The sequence below is a fragment of the Helianthus annuus genome, chromosome 4, assembly GCF_002127325.2.
Source record: "Helianthus annuus cultivar XRQ/B chromosome 4, HanXRQr2.0-SUNRISE, whole genome shotgun sequence".
Classification (NCBI taxonomy): domain Eukaryota; kingdom Viridiplantae; phylum Streptophyta; class Magnoliopsida; order Asterales; family Asteraceae; genus Helianthus; species Helianthus annuus.
The window spans coordinates 3,238,254-3,260,495 of record NC_035436.2 but is presented as its reverse complement, the minus strand read 5'-3'; the positions used below and the strand labels follow the sequence as shown (position 1 = coordinate 3,260,495).

Genomic DNA, 22,242 nt, shown 5'->3' with positions numbered 1-22,242 from the left:
TACATATAAAAAACTTAATCCGATTAATCTCAAGTAATCTCGACTAGTCGCTAGTCCCCACCTCACCGGCCGACTAGCGACTAGCGAATTCTTCAACCTGGGTTTAGGGTAATTGTAGAGTTTAGAAGTATATATTTTCGTAAAAATAAAAGACCATGGTTAAAGTCATGGTGCGGGTAGTATGAGTGTATATGACCGGCGAAAAATAGTTACGCGGGTCGTATGATTTAGCAGCGGTGTGTTTGGTTACATTAGTTTTCTTAATTATTAGTTTAACACGTGATTCGTAAATTTTTGGTGAACACTACCTTATACGACCTGTAAATTATATGTTTTTATTTGAATTTAGGCTAAATCAGTTATTTTAATTTATTTGTCTTGGGGTGTTGATTGGCATGGGGGGGGGGGGGTTCTATGAGCGAACTTTTGATTATTATGAAGCACATGGAAACAAGTAAGGATAAAAACAATTGTAGTTCAACTTTGTCTACGAACAAGAATACGCAAATAATGCAATTGTAAATTTTATAAAGAGTTTATTGAGGGTCGGTATGAATGTTGACTGAATACCTAACACATACAATCCTTACGGGAAGTGGTGTTTGTAGTGGCGGGCAACTCTTGCGTCTTAAAAGCAACATATGTAAATTTCTATCGTAACATGTAATTTTAGAATCTATACGTTTTTTATGTAAACTTAGTGAAACAAATAGCGTGTAAAAGGTTGAAGATATGGACGCTTAGCTTTAGGATAGTCTAGCTCAAAAAATAAAACGTGTTTGACCTTTAAACGTCTCATCAATACGGACTAAAAATCATAATACTTATTCAACATCAAATTCTTGTTATTCATCGTATGGATCACCTCCTTTTTAGAGACAACTACTTTTTATTAGAGACTTTGGTTTGACTCCCCCCCCCCCAAGTAATAGACCTATTAAGTTTTTTGAGTTTAATAGCTTTTCACGAGGCTCTTAATGGTTCAAACCTCTTACTGGTTCAACACTTAATGGTTCAGACTGTTTGCTTCATGAGCAGATGTCTGAATGATTTAGACATTAGCCTCTGAATGGCTAAGCATTTATACTGAGTCTGAATGGTTAAGACCTCTTATTTGAATTGGTTAGACATTTGCCTTTGAACGGGTAAGCATTATACTGACTCTTAAAGGTTTAGACATCTTATTGGTTCAACACTTAATGACTTACTCATTCATAAGCTGCCAAACAACCCCTTAGAGTTATATACCTTGTGGTTCTAATTTGTTTAAGCATTAGAGTTATCGGTTTACCTAATAAACGACTTATACCCGGTTTTAGGGCTTTTTCAATAAAGGTTCCTTTTTCAACCTTGAGTCCTTCTGTTGAAACATCACTTTTATATGTTTTCTATCGTACAAGTATTTTTGCTTATATTATGTTTTATGTTGTTTTGTGAGGCTATTGGGTTCTGAGTTGCTGGGCTTTATCAAGATTAGAGAAGTGGGCTTTACAAGGTTAATGGGCTGGACTAGAAAGTGATCGATGTCGAAAGGTCGGTCAAAAACAAGTTTAAAATTTGGTCCTAAGTACCTTTACTAGCAAGGGTAAGTAGGGTCGTCTCCACAGGGAATATGTGGTTAGTGTTGATTGTAGAAACCTAGATTAACTAAAACTAAGAAAAACTATTGCTTTGATTGCGTTTTGAGATTTTTGATTGAGAATAATTAAGGAAGTTATCAATTTTAAAGGAAAGCAACCCCCTCCGGATTTCCGGTTCAATGATTCACCCAAACTTGTTTAATTAGATAGATACCAAAAGGTCTTGTTAACGGTTTAGTTTGATTGATAATCAAAGACAAGTTTTTAATAATAACCTATGCAATTTAATTACCAAATCATAAGTGCCAAGAACCCACCCAATAACCAAACTACTCACGATGCAAGAAAACCGAATGCGAATGGTAAAAGATGAATAATTGCAACACTCACAATTCTTTTAAACAAAACTAAACCACAAGTATTCTTCAAGTTATAAAAAACAATCCAAAGAACTAAATAAACAAGGTTTAAGTTTCACATACATGAACCATCCACCCGGAGGTGATCACAAAAGAATCTAGCCACTCATAGTCATGATTTGATCTTCTTGGTTGTCTTGGATGTTTGATTGCATGAAAGATTGATGAAAATTGAGGTTGGGAACTCCAAAATTCGTCCTTGGGAAGTGGAAAACGGCTAGGGTTAGTGAATAATACATTTTGGGGTTGAAGATATCTCAAAATAAAGTGAAATCCCGAATTTTCGCATGAGTATCTGCTGTCAGCGCAAGGTTGCGCCCCCCCTGGCACAAGGTTGCGCCCCTGACTCACTGGCATCTGTATTGCGTCAAAACTGACACCAGGTTGCGCCAAACTGGTTCCTTCTTGCGCCAAGTACTGGTTTCTCACCATTTTTCGTATTTTTCAACTCCCAACTTGTGTGTAAACTTCTAACCTTCATAAATCTTCCCGAAAACCTCCTGTTTAGCTTCAATATCCATCCTTTAAGCTCTGGAGACCTACAAATAGAAACACACTCAAAGTAACCATGTTTTATGATAATAAACACTTAAAACCTTATATTTACACATGTTAAAACACGGTTATTCACCCTTCTATCACATCCCCACACTTCACCTTTGCTTGCCCCCAAGCAAAGCTTTCTCACAACTATCCCACCAACATTTAGCAATTACACCTCACTAATCATTACCAATTCTCGGTTCGGTCCAAAGTCATACCCCATTCACAGATCAGCATTAGATGTGTTAATTCAACAGGAAAACATGATATTTTTAAAACCGAATTTACCTAGCTAACCATAACATGCTCCCGGTTTTTATTCTCATGCAACACACCCCTCACAAATTGTCACTCCCCTCGGTTTAATATCTGAACTAGTATGTAATGCACTAGTATTAATCACTCATCAACTGAATATGAAACTCTGTACTCATAAGCTTGTTTGACAATCACACCTCCACTGTACCACATAGACAATGCACATATCTAAAGGACTTACAGGTTTTGGGCTTGGGCTAAGGACATGTAATTTTTCTCGATTTTGTAAGTAACTAATAAGAACAGAGAAAAACCAAACCGTAAGGAACTTTATTCATACTTATCCTACTAACGAACAACCTTGGGTTATTTTCGACCCATAATTAAATACCACTAACACATATTTTTTTTTCTCAGCCGCCTATTTTGGTCATTTGACCCAGTTACTTGGCTGAACTTTTCTCTCTTTTTTTTTTTTAAACAACAACTATATACATAGCTAAACACATAGATTGTCGTTAACAGCTGATAACAGAGTGGTTCGGTTTAGGTAATAATTTGGGTTTAACAAATGAATAGGTATCAGGCTCAAATTTGGCTACTATGGGTAATTGTTAAACAAAAGTGTAGAGGGGAAGGAATTCCTAATTTGCCTTTATCATCTATGTGCATAAATCAAGTTCACAGTCTCAGCATGTATCAAATCAAACAAGTTCTAAAACAGAGCAACATACAGCCTACTCTCAACAAATGAATATATATATATATATCAAATCATCTAACCATTCTCGTAGGCTCAAAATCTCACTAAAGTAGGGAATAGGGTTGCCGATGTGTGCATGCATTTATTACCAAGAGCTTGTCAACCCTAGTTAGGCAATTCTAAACATTTTTCTATAAAACACCTGCTGAAAACGGTTCATATTACTTTTCTGTAGAATTAGACCATGACTACGGACCTAGACCAATAAGTTAGCATTTGAAAAGTTGATGATTTACATTGAAAATGCAGCTTTCAAGCGCAATTAAGCCCGCTTAGAAACAATTTTTTTTTCAAAATTTTCATACCTTTTTCAAATTCGCTCAATGTTTGTGTGAACTTTCAAACATTTCCCTCGGGTATCCCCCATCCCCACACTTGGGATACATTGTCCCCAATGTATGCTTTTCAGAAAACTCTTTTATCAATAATGGGGTGAGGTACCATTTGCGGACATAAGATCTCAAAATATTTAACCCTCTATTCCAACCAAAATGTTACCATAATGTTCAAACATCCCAATCCACCTCCCAACCATCCCAACAGTTTTAAAGTAACAATCATAACATGCCAAGTAGAAGAAAGAGAAAAAACACATGGACCTGATCATGGATGCAACCCTGATCAGTGAGTGTTTAAAAGAAAACACACACTACCCATCAAACTCCTAGAAGCGTATCCTGTCCCATACAAACCATCTCATAATAGCCTCTCATAACTGCATCCATGCCATGCGGTTCCTGTGAACTCGATCCTTCACCCATCCGCTGCTGATTCTGCAAGATCATCAGCTTTTGAAACATCCTAGTCTCCTCCATCGCCTGAGACTGCCTATCGAACTGAATTCTCTTATATTCATCCCATGTCCCAAAAACTGGGGGCCTAGCTCGCATCACCGTATCATACATATGAACATACCAAGGTGTCCCTAACATTTTCGGGGTGAACCCGGTCAAATATGGCTCTAACACTGCTGTCTACGAAGCACCTTCACCTGCATTCACAACTCTCCTTGGTTCCAACTCAATCTCCAAAGGCACACCCTCTTGAACTCTCGTACCAACCTGAACCGACATCTCCTCATCCACTTCATCTCCTTCCACATCTGATCTATGCCCCTCTACATACTTATTTATCCCGTCTACAGTCAATCGATGTTTAGTCCTCGTCTTGGAATACTTCCACCTAGACGACTTAGTGAACATTTGCATATTAATTTTTGTTTGCTTCTTAACAAACCCCTTAACCCCCTTAGGAATGGCCCCTTGCTTTTTCAACAACAAAGATAACAATCTAGCATGAGGAATCATCATTCGTTGTTCTCTCTCCCTCGCTTCCCACACATTATACATGATAAGGTGTTTGGCCGACAACTTTGGAACACCTGTCAATAAAGCTTCAAGAACCAACATTTCGGGAAAACGTACCTTACCCAAATCACTAGTGCGCGGCATAACATTATACGTTATAAACCGCACAAGAAACCTAGGCATGGGGCGTAAAAAATCTGTCTTCAAGGACCACTTTGTCAAATCAACCCCCCGGGGCAAATCAAATAAACTTCGAACTCTCGCTTTCCACTCTTCCGTCTTTGTCTCATCTGCCAACTCCGCCTCTTTAGGATATGCATATGGCCCCTTCAACGTAGCCTTAGTATCATACTTACTTATCCTCTTCATCTCGTCAAATGACAACACCACGTCCACCCCATTAACCTTTCCAATCAACCGAGTAGTAACCGGTGGATTATTTCCCTCATCCTTTTCCAAATTAGACATCCACTCTATAATTTCATCCATATAAATCTCGTCGCCCCCGGTAAACTGTAGAAAATCAAGCCAACCTAACTTCTTGAAACACTCTTCTATACCAAATGCATGAAAGTCCTTCAAAACTATCAACTTCTCACATAAAAATAGTTCTTTCCTAGGTTGTGTACTTCGTTCTATCTTCTTACGATACATACCTGCTCTATGTTCAATAGGATACCTAGACAATCTCTTTGACGCATCCCACTCCGGTATCCTATCCTCATCAAGCACTAACTCCACCTCATCATCATTCTCGTCTTCCTCTTCTACTTCTTCTATTTCTTCTTCCTCATCCGAAACATCATATTCCGAATCCGAATCATCCGACTCCTCTACAACAAGAAGTTGTTTCTTTGCCTTCTTTGAAGCCCTTTTAGAAGGTTCCTCTTGAGCCTTCCCTTTCTTACTCTCTCGAACACGTGCCATTCCTGAGATTTCACTGAACATCCCTACACTTGGATAATTTCATCCTTGGAGAACGATATCAAGTTATGACCTGTAAAAATCACACGCAATGCAAAACGAAGCAAAACAAACAAAAATACACTACTCTACAACTTCGGGCTGCCTCCCGAAAGCGCTAAGTTTATGAGTCTTCAGCCAGACTTCATACCTGAACATGGTTATTCCGCATCATGGACCAAAGTGCTCAACATGAAGCACTCCGACTGTTTATCCGGTCCGTTGATATCATTTGCTTCTAAATACGGTTTCAACCTATGTCCGTTCACAACTTGCCTCAAATGGTCATCAAAATCTTCAATTTCTATGTCTCCATAGTTTCCGATCCGCGTGATCAGATACGGGCCCATCCATTTGCTTTTCAGTTTCCCAGGAAACAACTTCAATCTAGAATTGAACAACCACACTTTCTGACCCACCTCATACTTCTGCAACCGCAACTTAGCATCGTGCACCTTTTTCGTCTTGTCCTTGTAAGCAGACGCGCATTCGTATGCTTCATCTCTTAACTCTTCTAATTCCCCTAACACCAACTTCCTCGTTTTACCTGCATTTTCATAATCCATGTTAACTTGTTTAATAGCCCATAAAGCACGATGAGTAAGTTCAGCGGGTAAATGACATCCCTTTCCATAGACCAACCGATAAGGTGTGGTACCAATAGGCGTTTTATAAGCTGTACGATACGCCCACATGGCGTCATCCAGTTTAGTGGACCAATCCTTTGTAGGATATCCGTGGTATATATTTTAGTTTTATTTTATGAACCCGGTTCATATTAAATATGTGTTTATTTTGTCACAAGGATTTAGTCAAAACATTTTTGACAAAAGAATGCATGTAGAAATAGGTTATTCAAAATAAACTTTAACTAGTTAAAAAAAAAAACATATACACATTGTTGGCAATGGAAGCCTATGTAACAAAATTAACATAAACACTTTTATACCAAGGATTACCCGTAATGGAACAAGGTCACCAACATGCAAACACGAAATAGAACATCAACCATAGGGGGTTTAGATATACCTTCGGTTAGTAAATAACCGGTTGAGACACCGAGGTTCAACGAACGAATGCTAGTTACAAGAACGAAAGATACGCGAATGTGAGCCGGGTCTCGGCGGTGGTGGCCAGCGGTTCAGGCGGCGGCGACCGGCGGAGAGCGGCAGAGAGCGGCGGCGGCGGGCGGTGGTGACCGGTTTGGGTGTGTGAGTTGAGAGAGTTTTGCAACCTTGTGTATACTTCTTCTCAAAACAAGACCCATATTTATAGGCCATGGACAACTTGTATGCTTGCCAAGTGTAAGACATGCAAAATTGCATGTGTTTTGATTGGCCACAAGTTAGGTGGATGACAAGTGGTGAAAAGATTCCTTGCATGTAATTCCATTGGCTGAAATCTAGGTGCTTGCCAAATGGCGATACAAGAGAATTCTTGTCCCACCCGATTTACGAACCCGTCTCTCAGTTCAATACCCGCGTATCGTTCGTAGTTACCAGTTAAATCAGTTAAGTGGATTTTAGTTCGTTGACCACGGTGTAACTCTTACGGGTCAAGACCCGGTCGGCAGCGTTGACTTATCGAACCGGACATAAATATCCAACAGCTCCCACTTGGACGGTCTCTGATAAGATCTCAACGCAGATAGCCAGCGGTGCTCTAGCTACACATGGCTGCCCCCAACAGGTCATGACACTTTAAAGTCACTAACCAAGGTATCTTCCCTTTAGCAATGGCTTGCTACTTGAAGACAATAGACTTATGGCAATCGTTGTCATCTATCCCTTCTGTAAAAGACATCAATTGAACAATGAGACATGGATCAGATTCAATCTCATATGGCGTTCAATCATTATCGTTCTCGTTCAAGAATCAAAGTGGTCCAATCAAACACACAGTAAGTTTGGGTAAGGCCTTACACTTCACCAGTTTGAATCAACGAGGGCGCCCAGATGTCTAACTGTTACATATAATGTAAGAGTACAGAATCCCATCTTGACTACATACAACTCCCACTGAACTTCAGAACCACTCCCAACCAATGCCTTTATGACTGGCAGTTACGCGACAGCGATTGACACTGATCAAAGAATAGTCTTTAGTAAACGGAAGTTCTAGTATGTATCTCAGGTCAGAGGATACTAAATGAGTATGCCCAAATCAAAACATCTTATGACTAAGATCCATGAAGATGATTTGATGCGAGTTACATCCAGCATCATTCATAATGAAGCCTGTGAATTTGGAAGTCAATTCCTTGAGTCCAAAATCAGAATAGTCTTAATTCAGAGTCGTTCCCACGAGTCTGATCGACTACGGATAATTTAGAATACAAGATTCACGGATTAAACGTATCAAAATCGAACACAGTTGTAGGATTCAAGAATTGCATTTAACTAGTAAATCAAAATGAATACAGGAATACAACTGTTTGATGTTCGTACATCCAAATACTAAATCAAAACATTTCACTAGCTAATCTAAGCCCAATAGCATCCATATGACGGTCATGTTTCTCTTGAGTCATTGGCTTAGTAAATGGGTCAGCTAAGTTTTGATCTGTGTCAATTTTGCTTATAACGATGTCTCCACGTTCCACAATCTCACGTATGTAGTGAAATTTTCTCAAAATGTGCTTGGCTTTGTGATGTGATCTAGGCTCCTTGGCTTGAGCAATAGCACCTGTGTTATCACAAAATATCTGGATGGGTTTCATGATACTTGGAACCACATCGAGATTGGTTATGAACTTCTTCATCCAAGCAGCTTCCTTTGCGGCATCTGATGCGGCAATGTACTCAGATTCCGTGGTAGAATCAGCTACAACACTCTGCTTGGAGCTTTTCCATGAGACAGCTCCTCCGTTGAGAGTGAACACGAAACCCGTTTGTGAGCGAGAGGTATCTCGATCAGTTTGAAAACTAGCATCAGTGTAACATTTTACAGTGAGCTCCTCATTGACTCCTCCAAATATCAAGAACATATCTTTTGTCCTTCTCAAGTACTTAAGGATGTTCTTAACTGCAGTCCAGTGGGCAACCCCAGGGTTCTGCTGGTAACGGCTGGTCATGCTCAAAGCATACGAGACGTCTGGTCGAGTACATACCATAGCATACATGATAGAACCAATCGCTGAAGCATATGGAACTCCTTCCATTTGCTTTATCTCTCGGTCCTCAGAGGGAGCTTGCGATTTGTCCAAGACGGTTCCTTTAGTCATTGGAACACCTCCTTTCTTGGAGTTTTCCATCTTGAAGCGTCTCATTACTTGATCTATGTATGTGCTCTGAGTTAGCCCAAGAAGTCGCTTAGATCTATTCCTATAGATCTTGATTCCTAGAATGTAAGCAGCTTCTCCAAGATCCTTCATTGCAAAGCAAGATCCCAACCAATGTTTAATTTCCTTAAGCATGGGGATGTTGTTTCCAATGATCAATATATCATCCACATACAAGATGAGAAATGATATAGCACTCCCACTAGCCTTTCTGTAAACACAAGGTTCATCTTCGTTCTTGACAAAGCCAAACTCTTTGACTTTCTGGTCAAAACGAAGATTCCAGCTCCGAGATGCTTGCTTGAGTCCATAAATGGACTTGTTTAGCTTGCATACCCTATTAGGATATTTTGGATCGATAAAACCGTCAGGTTGAACCATATAAACATCTTCGGAAAGATGTCCATTAAGAAAGGCGGTCTTAACATCCATTTGCCAAATTTCGTAATCATAGTACGCAGCTATGGCAAGTAATATCCTGATCGATTTGATCATAGCAACGGGTGAGAAGGTTTCATCATAGTCAATACCTTGAGTTTGAGTGAAACCTTTCGCTACTAGCCGTGCTTTATAGGTTTATATATTTCCATGCATGTCAGTTTTTCTCTTGGAAACCCATTTGCTCCCTACTGCCCGAGATTCGGGGGGTAGCTCAACCAAGTCCCAGACTTGATTGTCACGCATGGATTGCATCTCGGCTTTCATGGCCTCTAGCCATTTCGCAGAATCTGGATTAGAAATAGCAGATTTGTAACTAGTAGGCTCGTCATCAGACTCGGCTACTGTCAGGACTTCAGAACCCTCAACATGCCAAAGGTATCTATCGGGTTCTTTACGAGTCCTGATGCGCCTGCGAAGGCTTGTGTTCGGGTCTGATTCGGTATCAAGAATTTGTTGTGGTTCAGACGTTCCGACCTCGTCAACGGTTGCTTGTAGTCCTTGGACTTCTTCAAGATCTACTAAGTTACTTCCAGTTCCTCGACTAAGAAGTTCATCTTCAAGGAACCTTTTAGCCTTCCTTTTGATGGAAATCGTATTTGCATCAGGATGGTAGAAGTAATAACCGCATTGGTTATAGTATCCGACGAAAACAACCTTTTCGCCTCTAGGGTCGAGCTTGTCATCAGAGTCACTTGTGATGTAAGCATCACACCCCCATACTCTTAGGTAACTCAAATTCGGCTTATGCCCATGCCATATCTCATATGGAGTTTTGTTTACCTTTTTGGTCGGCGCTAGATTTACGAGTCGAGCAGCAGTCATAAGAGCAAAACCCCAAAAGGAGTGAGGTAGATTTGTTCTACACATCATCGATCGAATCATATTTAGTAAGGTTCGATTTCTCCTTTCACACACGCCATTAAGTTGGGGTGTGCCTGGTGGAGTGGGTTGTGAAACTATTCCACGTTCCTTTAGATGATCGAGAAATTCCAAGCTGAGGTATTCACCGCCTCGATCTGAGCGAAGCATTTTAATCTTTCTATTAAGTTGGTTTTCAACTTCGTTTTGAAACTCTTTGAACTTTTCAAAAGTTTCATGCTTATGCTTCATGAGATAGACATAAGCATATCGACTATAGTCATCGATGAACGTAACGAAGTATCTCTCGTGATTCCTAGTCATGGTTCTAAAAGGACCACATACATCTGAGTGTATGAGTCCTAGTAGATCGCTAGCTCGTTCACCAACATGGGTGAAGGGATCCTTGGTGAGTTTGCCAGCTAAGCAAGACTCGCAATCATCAAATGAGTCCGTTCCGGTGGATTCAAGAATCCCCTCAGATTGGAGCCATTTTACGCGTGCCTTGCTTATATGGCCAAGTCTACAATGCCATAGGAATGAATCACTAGTACCATTTTTCTGACATTTAGAAAGGTGATATATGTTACTGCTAGGCTGAACATTAATTTCATAGATACCGTTTCGAGGTTTAGCCTCAAAATAGTAAATACCATTTAGATAAGCAGAAATAGCAATACCATTAAAAACATATCTAAATCCTTGTTCATAAAGCAACGAAACTGAAATGATGTTTCTGGTTAAACCAGGTGCATAAAGACAATTGTTCAAAACAACGATAAGACCAGAAGGACATGTAAGATTAAATGTGCCAGTTGCCAGAACTGGGACTCTTTTCCCATCGCCAACAATGAGCTCCATGTCTCCTGGCTTCAGTTTCTTCCACTTCTCAGGCTCCTGCAAGACATTAATGATGTGATAACCACACCCGGTATCAAATACCCATGTGTTGCTTGAAACAGTGAAAAGTTCGATAACATATATTAGAATACCTGAAGAAGTGCCTTCTCCATTAGCCTTCTTCACTTTGAGCTTGGCAAGATACTCGGGGCAGTTACGTTTCCAGTGCCCCATCTTGTTACACTCATAGCATTGCCGCTCTTCTGGAAGAGGGGCTTTCACAGCTTGCTTGCTCTTGTTGGTGGCAGGTTTGGCAGCAACAGGAGCCTTTCCTTTGTTTTTGCTGTTATAACTTTTCTTCTTTGTTTTGGGCTTTTTAACACCACCAGATCGAACCATTAACACTTGGCTTACTTTGTTGGAAATGTTCATCTCTGCCGTTTTGAGCATCCCATGTAGCTCTGGCACTGTCTTTACCCAGTCATTCATGTTAAAGTTCATAACAAATTGATCATAGTGACTGGAAAGAGAGTTGAGAATGAAGTCAACAGCCATCTCATCTTAGAGAGGATAACCAAGTTTGTTTAGTTGGTCGATGTAGCCTTTCATCTTGAGGACATGAGCACTAACTGAGGAACCCTCTTGCATTTTACAGCTTATGAGCTGTTTCATGGTGTCATAGCGTTCCTGACGGGCTTGTTTCTGAAACATGCCCTTGAGTTGTTCAATCATGTCGAAGGCATTCATGTCTTCCATATTCTTTTGAAGATCTGGAGACATGGTGGCTTGCATGAGACAAGCAACTTCCATGGCATCTTCTTTATGTTTGTCGAAAGCCTTCTTCGCAACCACAGTGTTGTTTTCGGGTGCGGTTGGGATCGGGGTTTCCAAAACATAAAGCCTTTTTGCCATCTTGAGAACGATTCTCAAGTTGCGGTGCCACTCAAGAAAATTGGTGTTATTCAGCTTGTCTTTCTCAAGTATGGACTTGAGAGCAAAAGAGGAGTTGTTTTCAGATGACATCTGTTAAGTAAAAATTATTTAATTAGTATTTTCAATGTATTTCCTTATTTAGTGAGGTGAGACGATAAGGAGCGAGAATCCGGTTAGAAGCTCTTTCTAAAGGCAGCTGGGGCATGCAACATTAGCAAGAGGTTCAAGCGGACTGACAACGATTGTCAATTGTGAGAAAAGCACAACTCCCGGGGTTTATGAGGCTGCAAGGACAATCTTTTGTCCTTGCATTGATACGTTTGGCCTCATCTATGCCACTTTTGTTCTCGAGACGGCTGGGGCACGCAACACGAGAAGAAAAGTAATAGTCGTCCTAAAACGGTCACATGTGGAAGGGCCGGATGTGTCGACGGAACCCTTGCACCTTGGAAGGATAAACTAGACACCAAGTGTCGTGCTGTGGCTCCAACACTGATGGTTCGCATTATGCCCCAAGTGTTACTAGTAGTAGGATGGCATAGACTATTGATTTTAATTTTTACCAAATAGGGTCGTTATAGTCGGTTTTAATCTAAATATTATATTTGCGACATAACCAAAAAAACCCTTTCACCTCTCGGGACAATTAGTTTTAGATAACCTATAAAACTAAGTTTGTCGCGACTTGGAATAACCAATTAAAGTTAATAGTGAAAACTATTAAGTTTATGAGTTTTAAAGACGTGAGAGAAAAAAAATGTTATAAAACTCTAGTGGTTATAAAAAAAATATCCAAGTTGCTAGAACTTGCTTTTTCCGATTTCTTTTAAAAAAATAACTTTTAAGAATACATTTTGGTATTAAGTTGAAGTATGATAACATTTATCAAAAGGCAACCATAATAGCAAAAATGAATATGTAAATCATATGGGCATGATTATGATCTTGCTAGAGCCAATTAGCAAGATCAAAGGGGTCACGGTCACAAAACACAAAACAACCACAAGGATGGACTTGAGTGCATCTTGTTGTCTTGAGCGACTCCCACTAACTCCAAGACTCCTCTTGGCATTCGGTCTTGCTTCGGGTCTTCGGTTCAACAATATTTAACAAGTAAATATAACAAAGACAAAGAACCTTATCTATTACAACTTTGAACCATAAAGCGGGCCAAAACCATAAACTAATCTATTACAACTTTGAGCCGCAAAACGGGCCAAAACCATGAACAAAACCAAATATAAACACAACCACAAGGTCGGGCTCGATTTACATATTCAACACAACCAAAAAAAATTTGGGCAATTTTGGTCAACAAAAAAAAAACTAACAACTAAAATATGACCAAAAATATATATAGCCCAAAGATAAAAATAAATCAAAAACTTTAGACTTTTAAAGTTTGTGATTTATTATTCCGGTAAAAAAAAAACCGGTTTCGATTTGCATGTGGTGAGCATCGGCTCTGATACCACTGTAGGATATCCGTGGTATATATTTTAGTTTTATTTTATGAACCCGGTTCATATTAAATATGTGTTTATTTTGTCACAAGGATTTAGTCAAAACATTTTTGACAAAAGAGTGCATGTAGAAATAGGTTATTCAAAATAAACTTTAACTAGTTAAAAAAAACATATACACATTGTTGGCAACGGAAGCGTATGTAACAAAATTAACATAAACACTTTTATACCAAGGATTACTCGTAATGGAACAAGGTCACCAACATGCAAACACGAAATAGAACATCAACCATAGGGGGTTTAGATATACCTTCGGTTAGTAAATAACCGGTTGAGACACCGAGGTTCAACGAACGAATGCTAGTTACAAGAACGAAAGATACGCGAATGTGAGCCGGGTCTCGGCGGTGGTGGCCGGCGGTTCAGGCGGCGGCGACCGGCGGAGAGCGGCGGCGGCGGGCGGTGGTGACCGGTTTGGGTGTGTGAGTTGAGAGAGTTTTGCAACCTTGTGTATACTTCTTCTCAAAACAAGACCCATATTTATAGGCCATGGACAACTTGTATGCTTGCCAAGTGTAAGACATGCAAAATTGCATGTGTTTTGATTGGCCACAAGTTAGGTGGATGACAAGTGGTGAAAAGATTCCTTGCATGTAATTCCATTGGCTGAAATCTAGGTGCTTGCCAAATGGCGATACAAGAGAATTCTTGTCCCACCCGATTTACGAACCCGTCTCTCAGTTCAATACCCGCGTATCGTTCGTAGTTACCAGTTAAATCAGTTAAGTGGATTTTAGTTCGTTGACCACGGTGTAACTCTTACGGGTCAAGACCCGGTCGGCAGCGTTGACTTATCGAACCGGACATAAATATCCAACATCCTTACGGTCGGCTCGTACGGTTTTCTGTAAAATTTCTTTAATTTGCCTATTCGATACCTCAACTTGCCCACTCGTTTGTGGGTGATACGGTGTTGCAATTCGGTGATCTACGCCATATTGTTTTAGAAGTTTGCCAAAATAAAAGTTTTTAAAATGTGATCCCCCATCACTTATGATCACACGGGGGATTCCAAATCGTGAAAATATGTTACTTTGGACAAACTTGCATACAACTTTATGGTCATTCGTCTTGGTGGCGATTGCTTCAATCCATTTAGACACATAATCTACCGCCACCAAGATGTATAAATTGCCAAACGAATTCGGGAATGGGCCCATGAAGTCGATTCCCCATACATCAAAGATATCAACTACTAAAATCGGTTGCATGGGCATCTCACTCCGTTTCGAAATACTACCCATCCTTTGGCATTTTACACAATTCTTAGCAAATTCAAAAGCATCTTTAAATATGGTGGGCCAATAAAGTCCACATGATAAAACTTTGTGACCCGTATTTTGACCACTAAAATGGCCACCACATGCGGAGGCATGTAACATCTCCAAAACACAAGGGATTTCTTCATCCGGGATGCATCTTCGGATGATCTGGTCTGCTCCAACTTTGAAAATATCTGGCTCTTCCCAAATGTAATGCTTTGCTTTAGCTAAAAATTGTTGTTTTTTCTTCCGTGTCCAATGTTCTGGAACATTACCTGTAGCAGCATAATTTGCAAAGTCAGCAAACCAAGGTTCAGTTGAAATAGCTAATAAATGCTCATCTGGAAACGTCTCTTTAATGTCGGCATCTGGTTCATCAATTTCATGAATCACTCGAGATAAATGGTCCGCTACCACATTCTCGCTTCCCTTCTTATCACGGATTTCAAGGTCGAACTCCTGCAATAATAAAATCCATCTAATCAACCTTGGTTTAGCATCCTTCTTTTCCATGAGATACCTGACAGCACTATGATCAGAATAAATAATAACCTTGCTACCCCAAAGATAGGATCTAAACTTATCCAACGCATAAACAACCGCAAGCAACTCCTTCTCAGTAGTGGTGTAATTTAACTGAGCATCTGAAAGAGTCTTGCTTGCATAATAGATAGCTACGGGTTTCTTGTCAACCCGTTGTCCCAAAACCGCCCCAACCGCATAATCACTCGCATCACACATGATTTCAAATGGGAGAGACCAGTCCGGTGATTGTAAAATTGGGGCTTCAATCAATTTTTGTTTTAAAGTGTTAAACGCTTTTAAACATTTTTCATCAAAAACAAATGGAACATCTTTTAAAAGAAGGTTACATAGCGGTTTGGTAATAACTGAAAATCCTTTAATGAACCGTCTATAAAACCCGGCGTGTCCTAGAAAGGAACGAACGCCTTTAACATTAGTAGGCGGAGGTAAAGATGAAATTACTTTAATTTTTGCATGATCTACCTCAATCCCCTTACTTGAAATCACGTGTCCCAACACAATTCCCTCCTGAACCATAAAATGGCTCTTCTCCCAACTTAGTACCAAATTCGTTTCGACACATCTTTTTAAAACTCTTGTTAATTGATCTAAACATGACTCAAATGATGTACCGAATATGGAAAAATCATCCATAAAAATCTCCAAAGACTCCCCGACCATATCTAAGAAGATACTCATCATGCACCTTTGGAAGGTGGCCGGGGCATTACACAATCCAAATGGCATTCGCCTAAATGCGAAAGTGCCATATGGACATGTAAAAGTGGTCTTTTGTTGATCATCTGGATGTATAGCTATTTGATTGTAACCTGAATACCCGTCTAGAAAACAATAAAACTTCTGACCTGCGAGTTTCTCTACAATCTGATCAACAAAAGGCAATGGAAAGTGATCTTTGGAAGTTGCAGCATTCAACTTCCTGTAATCTATGCAAATACGCCACCCGGTTACCGGCCGAGTGGCAATTTCTTCACCTGATTCGCTTTTGATAATCTGAATTCCTGCCTTTTTTGGTACCGTCTGAGTCGGGCTTACCCAAGTGCTGTCAGAGATGGGGTAAACTATTCCCGCATCCAGCCACTTCAAAACTTCCTTCTTCACCACTTCCCGCATGTTCGGGTTCAATCTTCTTTGAGCATCCCTAGCTGGCTTGGCTCCTTCTTCAGTGATGATCTTGTGCATCACAATGGATGGGCTAATTCCCTTCAAATCTGCGATTGTCCATCCAATAGCCGCCTTATGTTCTATGAGAACTTCCATCAACGCCTTTTCTTGAGCTTCCGTCAAATTAGATGCAATGATCACCGGAAGGGTGTCATTGTCTCCCACAAATGCATACTTCAAATGCTTTGGTAACTCCTTCAGTTCTAATTGAGGAGGTGATTCCAATGATGGCTTAAGGTGAGTGTCAATATGTTCGGGTAAACTATCTACTTGGTGGGTCCAAGTGGGTTTTCCTTCCTTTATAGCCATTACCTCCAATTCCTTTTCAGCTCCATTCAAACATTCTGATAATTCAGCCTGTTCCCTGTCACAAATAACACACGTCTCTGTTGTGTTTACCCCATTTTCATGAGGATGACACTCGTCAATGATGTCTGCCATAAAGCATTCATCACTAACCAGAGAATCAGATGCACGGGAAAACACGTTTAATTGGACTTTCCTATTACCAAAGGTCATGTCAACTGTTCCATCTCTACAATCAATTAAAGCGTTGGCAGTTGCTAAAAATGGTCTACCGAGTATAACATTAGGTTGTTTAGTTTTATCAATTGAGACATAGTCTAAAACCAAGAAGTCAACTGGGTAGTAAAAGTCCTCTACTTTGACAATGACATCACATACAATTCCCCGGGGTAATTTCAAAGTCAAGTCCGCCAACACTACTGTGGTGTCGGCTCTCTGTAACGGTCCGAAATCGTATTGATCATAAAGACTCCCCGGGAGAATACTCACACTCGCTCCCAAATCCAGCAATGCTCGGCTCATTTTAAAGTCACCCACTTGAATGGGTATTAACGGAGCACCTGGATCTCGGAGTTTAGGAGGGATAGCACCCGACAAAACGGCACTAACATTTTCGGTCAAATCGATTTTCTTTGGAAATTTGTTTTGCCGCTTTTGGGTGCACATGTCCTTCAAATACCTAGCATAAGCCGGAACCTGTTTTATCGCATCTAGCAATGGGATATTGATTTTCACTTGCTTAAAAACTTCCCACATCTCTTCCTGTTGTGGGCCCCTTTTTCCTGTTTTGCCAGTTTTTGTTTCAGGATTTTCCAATGCCTTAGGAAACGGGATGGTATTACCCTCCACACCCTTTTCCTTTGGTTTGGACAAGTCATTCTCTATTACCCTATTATTAGATTCTTGAAAAGTTATTTTTTTAGATTCTTTAGGGTTTACAGGTTCAGACTCAAGCTCATTGTCCTCATTTTCATCCCAATCCTCCACCACACCCTCAACAAATTGTGGTGGAGTGCCAACCTTGTTATCATATACTTTACCAGAACGAAGTACACTTACCTGGTTAACACGTGCATTCTTGGTAGCTGAACTACTACTTTGATGTTGCGGGTTGACCGTGGTGGTACTTGGCAGCTTTCCGGGATCTCTTCTCAACTGGGCTATATCCTCTGCTAATTGCCCCAATTGCTTCTGCATTGCTGTAGAAGTCTTATCTCTCACCTCATTTTCCTTCTGAATATCTTTCATGAACGACATGATTGCATCCAGCTTCGAATCACTCGAGTCGCCTCCACCACCTGAAGAATTACCTTGTTGGTTGCCTTGATTCCTCCAACTCCCTTGATAATTGCTTTGATTTTGCTGTTGGTTGTTGGCTTGAGGCCCTTGATTATATTGGCCTCGGTTCTGGTAACCTCCTTGTTGGTAATTTCCTTGCCGATTCTGATATTGTTGACCTCATTGGTTAGGTATCTGAAAATTGGGGTTCAACTGATTAGTAGAATTACCGTAACTAAAATTAGGGTGGTTTCGCAAACCTGGATGATATGTATTCGATTTCATATCATATTGCTTTCGTTCACCGTACAGTTGATTCACTTCATCAGTCTGACCACCCAACACAGCACACTCTCCAACTTGATGCCCTAACTCTCCACACTCAGTACATACCGAAAACGTATTGGCGGTTTTAACTTCACCCCCTTTTCCAAGGTTCATTTGAGCTAACTGACGCTCAAGCAACAAGTTTTGATGCCTCAGCTTCTCGACCCGTTCCTCAGCTTCATAATAGACCGACTTCCCTGAACTCGATCTTGCCCTCCTGCTAGATTGTGCCTGTCTCTTTGAAGTGGCACTTTGTCTCTCCAAGTATGCCCAATCTGCAGCCTCGGTGTTTGTGAGAAACGTACCATTACTGATGGCGATGAGATCTCTTACATCATCAGGAAGTAGCCCATCATAAAACGCCTTAATTAATTCCCATGTCTGAATTTCATGATGTGGGCATTTCCTAAGCAACTCCTTAAATCTTGTGAATGCCTCATGGAACGCTTCCCCTGAATGTTGCTGGAATGCTCTGATTGCATCCCGAGCTTCACTGGTTCTATTCATGGTGTAGTACTCCTCCAAAAACACTTGCTGCATCTCTTGCCAAGTGTAAATACTCCCAGGAGGTAATGTTGCGAACCATTGGCGTGCCTTGTCTTTCAGGGTAAATTGAAACAACATCAACTTCACCTCATCCTTTGTGAAACCCGAACCTCCTATAGTTTGGCAAATTGAATCAAAACTTGCAATGTGCAAGTATGGCTCTTCGGTTCTTTTTCCGTAGAATTCCGGCAAATGGCCTAAGTATTGAGGCCTCACCTCGAAGGGTCGATTATTATTCCCCACCAGTGTAACTATAGCTGATGAGTTGGGTACTATAACAGGTCGACAGTGGCCTTCAACGCCTTGAATTGGTGCCCCTTGAATGACTTGTGGGACACCATCCATGAACTGTATCTGCTCACCCCTAAACTGATTATTAGCTCTTCCCGCATTAAACTGCGGGACTCCATGTTGAACTTGATTTTGTGGAATCGGCCTCTGGATGTGATTTCTTCGGTTGACCTGTTGTTGTACCGGATGTCCTTGATTCACGTTATACCCTTCGTCGTATCTGTAATCAGCATATCTCCCATCGTACTGGTTTTGATAATCATCATTTTCCCAACCGGATTCCCAAGTGTGAACACTGCCTTCTCTATGGTTGGGATCCTCATCATACCCGTGTTGATGTTGTGGTTGGTTAAGACGAATAATATCCCCATGTCGGAGATTCAGACTTCCAGGTTGGTTTTGTGGGCCTGGGTTGAATTGTGGAAATGGTTGTGGTGGTGGTTGATTCTGGTTTTGATTTTGATTTTGGTTTTGAGGGATTGGTGGATCTGGAATGGGAGGGATTGGATCGTTTTGGGCTTGGTTTTGTGGTTCTTGATCAGCCATTTCGTGAGCTGCTTGTTCAAGATCTTGAGCAACTGTTGATGACTGAGCTTTAGTTTTCACTGCTGAACGGAGAAGAATGAGATTCTGTCGAGCAGTCTTCTCAATTTCTGGATCAAATAAGAGCGGTGAGGATTTCTTTGAAAACCTGGTATGCATGCAACACGAGAATCACCTGCACACAGACAAACAAGAAACCAAGCGTAATACGGAACAAACAAATAAAAGACACACAAAAAGAAATATTTTTGGTTTTTTTTTTTTAGTTTTTCTAATTTTTAGGTTTTTTTTTAATAAAAAGAACTACTAACACTAAGCGCACCGATTCCCCGGCAACGGCGCCATTTTGATCGATGTCGAAAGGTCGGTCAAAAACAAGTTTAAAATTTGGTCCTAAGTACCTTTACTAGCAAGGGTAAGTAGGGTCGTCTCCACAGGGAATATGTGGTTAGTGTTGATTGTAGAAACCTAGATTAACTAAAACTAAGAAAAACTATTGCTTTGATTGCGTTTTGAGATTTTTGATTGAGAATAATTAAGAAAGTTATCAATTTTAAAGGAAAGCAACCCCCTCCGGATTTCCGGTTCAATGATTCACCCAAACTTGTTTAATTAGATAGATACCAAAAGGTCTTGTTAACGGTTTAGTTTGATTGATAATCAAAGACAAGTTTTTAATAATAACCTATGCAATTTAATTACCAAATCATAAGTGCCAAGAACCCACCCAATAACCAAACTACTCACGATGCAAGAAAACCGAATGCGAATGGTAAAAGATGAATAATTGCAACACTCACAATTCTTTTAAACAAAACTAAGCCGCAAGTATTCTTCAAGTTATAAAAAACAATCCAAAGAACTAAATAAACAAGGTTTAAGTTTCACATACATGAACCATCCACCCGGAGGTGATCACAAAAGAATCTAGCCACTCATAGTCATGATTTGATCTTCTTGGTTGTCTTGGGTGTTTGATTGCATGAAAGATTGATGAAAATTGAGGTTGGGAACTCCAAAATTCGTCCTTGGGAAGTGGAAAACGGCTAGGGTTAGTGAATAATACGTTTTGGGGTTGAAGATATCTCAAAATAAAGTGAAATCCCGAATTTTCGCATGAGTATCTGCTGTCAGCGCAAGGTTGCGCCCCCCTGGCACAAGGTTGCGCCCCTGACTCACTGGCATCTGTATTGCGTCAAAACTGACACCAGGTTGCGCCAAACTGGTTCCTTCTTGCGCCAAGTACTGGTTTCTCACCATTTTTCGTATTTTTCAACTCCCAACTTGTGTGTAAACTTCTAACCTTCATAAATCTTCCCGAAAACCTCCTGTTTAGCTTCAATATCCATCCTTTAAGCTCTGGGGACCTACAAATAGAAACACACTCAAAGTAACCATGTTTTATGATAATAAACACTTAAAACCTTATATTTACACATGTTAAAACACGGTTATTCACCCTTCTATCAGAAAGCCTGGTTGCTGTTGAAGATGTTTGAAGACCGGGTTGTTATAACAACCCGGGTAACCCGCATGTGCTTTAATATAAAAACCCAGTTGGTCCGTTTCAATTGCTTTATAAGCGAGATTTTTTTTGTAAAGTGTTCTGTTCGTTTCTCTCACGTCGAGACAAATTAGGGTTTGACTGTGAATCTAGTTGATTCACAGATCTGGTGATTCTAGGTGTTTGTCTGTTAAAGTTCATCAAGCAGGTGATCCTGTGAGAGTTGTGAGAATTTGTTCAGTTATTTCAGTTTATCTATCTGTTCGTTGTATCAGTTGAAATACTTTTCTAGGGTTAATAAACTTTCGGTTTGGGTATTTTGAGTTGCTTCGCTTTGATATCATCTTCTTGACACCTTCATGTATTTCCTTACTGAAAAGAAGTGAAGTCTCAAGTTGGGTCTTATATATGTGAGATACGTGAATTGTGTGAGATGAATTCTGATTCTACATTGAGCGAGGCTCAAATTATTAACTAGGGTTATATGTGTTCATTTATGAGTTTATCGTAGGTACTTAATCTGTATTTTCTTTACAAACAAGTTTATAAAATCAGGTTCTTCAGATAATGAGATATTCTGAGATTGTATGTGCGTTTATTGTTAAATTGGTAATTTGACGTCTTCTTACTCCCGTATATGCTCATAACATAAAATATTATCAAATGTAACCTTTGGAGGGAAATCGATAATAAAGCCTGGCATCACAATTTCATGTTGAGATATAGTGACCACATGCAAATAGAAGAAGGAACATAGGCATACG

At 40.2% G+C, this 22,242-nt stretch overlaps 1 protein-coding gene across 1 annotated transcript; it reads right to left on the bottom strand.

Moving 5' to 3' along the window:
• Positions 1-5,994: 5,994 nt before the first annotated feature.
• On the bottom strand, positions 5,995-6,528 carry LOC110935417. The gene has a single exon (XM_022177799.1). It carries the CDS (start codon positions 6,526-6,528, stop codon positions 5,995-5,997), a length of 534 nt encoding a protein of 177 aa, XP_022033491.1.
• Positions 6,529-22,242: the final 15,714 nt, after the last annotated feature.